The following is a 4,941-nucleotide window of genomic DNA, read 5'->3' on the forward strand; positions in this document are numbered from 1 at the left end:
GTGTAATAACTAAGATAATCAAACCAGCAAAGTTGAATTAGCTAAAATTTATTAGTTAAAACTCAAATTTTTGTTAACTTGGGTTATAAATGAGTTGGGCTAATTAGAATTTCGCGCGGATCAATAAATAAATGAATTGGGGCTGATCGGGGTAGATCGACGTTAGAATCGAGGTTGATTGTTTTAAAAAAAGTGTTGGGGCTGATCGGGGTAGATCGACGTTAGAATCAGGGTTCACTGTTTTAAAAGTGATGGAATCGAAAAATAAAGGTAAGTAGATTATGATCGATCAAGCTTATTTTTCTTTGATTAAGCCAATAAAATAAAGATTGGATACATGAATATTAATTGCTCAAAGAAAAGAAGAGAATACAAGAGAAGACAAAATGAACCTTGTAATACTTCGAGAGTCTTCCATGTCTTTTCCTCTTGTGAGAAGGCTCGTTCATAGGCCAAAAGTCTTGCCTATACTGTAGTATGAAAGGACTACTTAGTAGCACGTGATTAAGCACTGACGTTAGGATCGAGGCTGATTAGGATAGAATAACGTTAGACTCAAGGTTGAATGTGAATTTACCCGATTCAAGAATGATTAATTTGGACTGAAAATTAATAAGTTGTGTTGTCATTGATAGAGTATTACATATTTTATAATTTATATAAATAAATATAATCTTTCAAATTTGACCTTATTTTTATTTGAGAAAAACATCTGGTACCTCCGAACTATGACCAAATTTGCTACAACACACGTCAACTTCACGGGGGTCCCATTACCCCTTAAACTAAATTTTAGCGTATTTTTGTCAATCTTTTTACCTAACGTAATACCTTTTGTCAATCATTTTAGATGGCGTGACACCTTTGATGTGGGCTCCATTTTATGTAATAAAGGTGCTACATTAGCACAAAAAATGATAAAAATACGCTAAATTTGAGTTCAGGGGAAGTAGGACCCCTGTGAAATTGGAGTATGTCGTAACAACTTTGATCATAGTTCGGGGTGGTACTAGAGGCTCATCGCTTTCATTTATTATTTGTATTTTCTGCATTGAAATATGTTTATAAAATTAGTATTACTTATTATTTTCACTTGTAAAATAAATATTATAGTTTTGATTATTATTAATAAAGCTAATTTTCTTTTCATGCTAATTTACTTCATACAGATCATTATTAGCTTATATACTAAATTAGTATTTCTTACTTTTTTTCCTAGAAGATAATGTTTATGTTTTTTATGAAAATTTTGTTATATGATTTTTTAAAAAATGAAAATATGATGATTTTAAAGAAGTTAAAAAAAAAAGAATAAAAAAATTGATGATAAAGGGTAAAATAGGAATTTTAAAAAGTCAATTAGGATAAAGGGGGAATATGATTATTGTTCAAAGTTGAGGGGGAGTTTGATTTTTAAGACAAAGTTGGGAAGGGGAAATGATTTTGACCCAATTGTATATTATGGCTGTATTGTTAACTAGTTTATGGACACGTGTATTGCACGTGTGTCCATGTCGTGCATTACAAAGTTTATAATACAATATGATTAATAAGATATATATGTGTAATGACTAAGATAATCAAACTTGAATAGTTGAATTAGCTAAAATATTTTAGGTTAAAATTCAGTTTTTTATATATTGAAAAATTAAGGTAAGTAAATTAAGACCGATCAAGCTTATTTTGCTTTGATTAAACCAACAAAGTAAAGATGAGTACATGAATATTAATGGCTCAAAGAAAAGAAAAAGTACAAGCGACGCTAGAATTAATGGACCTTGTAATATTTAGAGAATCTTCTAAATCTTCATAGCTCAAAAGTCTAACCTATACCAATGTGAAAAGACTACTTAGTAGCATGTGATCGAGCTCTGATTTTGGGATCGAGGCTAATTAGGATAGATCAATGTTAGATTCGAGGTTGAATGTGAATCTACCCAAGGATCATTACGAAGAGGGTGCTCCAATTGGAAGTTATTTGATTTAAAAATGGCTTTGGTTGTATCGAGGCAATACCGGTCCAAGTCATTGCCGAATATTGTGGGCAGCCCCATGCACTAAAGCTCCTGCTATGGCGGGATCCGAAGAAGGACCGGACACAAAAATCTATTTTGATAAGCAAGTTGATGAACAAGTAGTTAATATCTTTATACACATAACAATCAAATAGTGACTTGAAATAATATCATTTCCAAAATTACTATGATTTATATGGTAGCAACTTCTGTTCAACTTCTACTAGTTGTTATAGTATATGCAGAAATGCAAAATAACAAGGTTTAAATGAGGCTGCGTTACGATAGACCTTCTCCAGACCCTCTGTGCATAGCAGGAGCATTAGTGCTCGGGGCTGCCCTTTAACAAGGTTGAAACGTCGCTCCATTTGAGCTCGTCCGGCCAATATTGAGATATGATAACAGTATACTTGTATACAACACAAAAGATCAAGATTTCGAATACATCTAAACGAAACAACCTATACATCAGTGCTACTAGTATACGACATAAAACAGGAAGATCGATTCCAAAAAAGAAACGAAGTTTGTACATTCAGTGTTCCGAAGCCACTGGTCCTAACTAAACTAGATTGCGCCGTAGGAGATTTTAGTGTTTCCTACCGAAGAGGAAGAGGACTTCCTTCTGAAGGCTCGAAGTTGATATCTCTGATTAAAGTTGAACAAACTAGATATCATTCCATTGTACCCTTTGCTGATCTCCTCGTAGAACACGCCAAATAAGGAGATCGATGTGAGACTGCAACAACAATAACTACAATCGATCTAGCCATGAGCAGGTTGAAGAGATCTCTAACAGGACTTGGAGGACCGAACTCATGTATGTGGCAAAATACGGGGACATAGGACTTGTGTCTAGGGGGTGTGAAAGGCCAACCACGATCGGATATAGCTGGTTTTTACGAGACTACAACAACAATATCAATACCAAACAAGTTGGGGTCAGCAGGAGACACCAGACTCTCCAAAAAAGTTCCAACGCTATCAAACCTGTCCGGAATTCCATCAACGCAAAACTTTGTCCAAGATTCCTCTACACCATACTCCTTCATCATCCAAACATCGATTCTACTACCCTCCGGATTATCAATCATACAAAGACACCCCTTGAACACAAATTTATCTTTATCAAGACAACAACATCAACAAACTCCTCATCACTCAACACAAAAGCACCAATAACATGTGACATAAGGAAGATACAAGACTCCAACAACAGTAATTACGCCTCAATACCAAACAAGTTAGGATCGGCAGGAGATACCAAACTCTCCACAAAAGTTCCAACGCTATCAAACCTATCCGTAATTCCATCAACTTCCAAGTCCCTCGAATTCTCTTCTTGCACATTATAAACCATCAACTTCTCCCCATCCACATTCAACACAACTTCACCATCATCTCTTATAAAACACAACGGTTTCAAAAAGTCATAAAAATCGATTCCATCAACGCAAAACTTTGTCCACGATTCCTCCACACCATACTCCTTCATCATCCAAACATTGATTCTACTACCCTCCGGATTATCAATCATACAAAGACACCCTTTAAGAACCACAAGCTTATCGAACACAAATTTACTTTTATCAAGACAACTAGGAGCAGGAACCTCAACAAATTCCTCATCACTCAACACAAAACCACCAATAACAGATGCATAATCAGGCATTTTACTAGCTAACCAATGCAAAGCACCATTCACAAAAACACCAGAAGCAAGTTCAGCAACAGCATGATCATAAGGTGAACTCTTAATCCTCTTCCAAGATCCAACTTTTAATGAATAAATATCCATAAACATGTCTAATATATCAGGTTCATATTCATTATCATGATCATATCTTGAAATCACAACAATCTTATAATCCTCATTAACATAATCATATCCAAATCCATACATACTAAAACTACCAATAGGATCAAGAGCAAAAGGACAACTTGGGATTTTCTTGAAATCTAAAGTCAAGGGGTTTATTAAAACTAAACTGTCATTATTATTCAAAATCAATACCAACCCATTGCAAGAACCACATATTTCAACAAAATGATCACTTGGGGTTGGCTGAAAATTAACAAAATTTGAAAAAACATTATTGTATTTTATTGTTATAGTGTGAAAAGAGGTGGAATTTGATAGGATCATGAGTTTTTCAGGTTCTTGAAAGTGGATTTTACTAGTAAAGTGATTTTTGAGAAAGTGTTTATTAGTTAGAAGAGAATTTAATGGATTTGATACACACCTTAATTGGCCTATGGATTTTGCAGGTAATCTACAAAAGATGTTGATTAAGAGTTCTTCAGGAAGATTAACTTTACTGAAAATGGACATTTTTTTTTTTTTTTTGAGGATTGAGTGAAATGATTGACTTCATTTTGGCTTTTACTTTCATATAAATACTAATGTTTTTTTCAGTGTTCGATATTCGTATTATAGTTTGATTAATCAGTGAGTAAAATGATTGACTTGATATAAATATTTTTTTTTTAATCATTTCGTGTTTGATATCCGTATTATAATTTGACTAATCCGTGAGTAAAATGATTGATTTGATTTTGCCTTTACTCACCTCTTGTGGCACACACTTATATAAATAGTGTTTTTTCTATCGTTTGGTGTTTGATATTCGTTTTATAATTTGACTAATTTGTGAGTGAAATGATTGACTTGATTTTGAATTTAGCGTCCTCTTGTGCCACACACTTATATAAATAGTGCTTTTTTTTATCACTCGATGTTTGAGATCCGTATTATAAATTGACTAATTTGTGAGTGAAATAATTGACTTGATTTAGGTTTTCCTCTCCTCATGTGTCACACACTTATATAAATAGTGGTTTTTTCTGTGTTCAATATTCATATTATAGTTTAACTAATTTGTGAGCGAAATGATTGACTTGATTTAGCCTTTACTCACCCCTTGTG

General features: G+C 33.6%; 1 protein-coding gene across 1 annotated transcript; it reads right to left on the reverse strand.

The window, feature by feature from the left end:
• Positions 1 to 2,409: 2,409 nt before the first annotated feature.
• On the reverse strand, positions 2,410 to 4,387 carry LOC107851381 (F-box/kelch-repeat protein At3g06240). The gene has a single exon (XM_016696381.2). The coding sequence runs from the start codon at positions 4,345 to 4,347 to the stop codon at positions 3,238 to 3,240; it is 1,110 nt and encodes a 369-aa protein (XP_016551867.2). The 5' UTR covers positions 4,348 to 4,387; the 3' UTR covers positions 2,410 to 3,237.
• Positions 4,388 to 4,941: the final 554 nt, after the last annotated feature.

This window comes from Capsicum annuum, chromosome 12 (genome assembly GCF_002878395.1).
Source record: "Capsicum annuum cultivar UCD-10X-F1 chromosome 12, UCD10Xv1.1, whole genome shotgun sequence".
In the NCBI taxonomy this organism is placed as follows: Eukaryota; Viridiplantae; Streptophyta; class Magnoliopsida; order Solanales; family Solanaceae; genus Capsicum; species Capsicum annuum.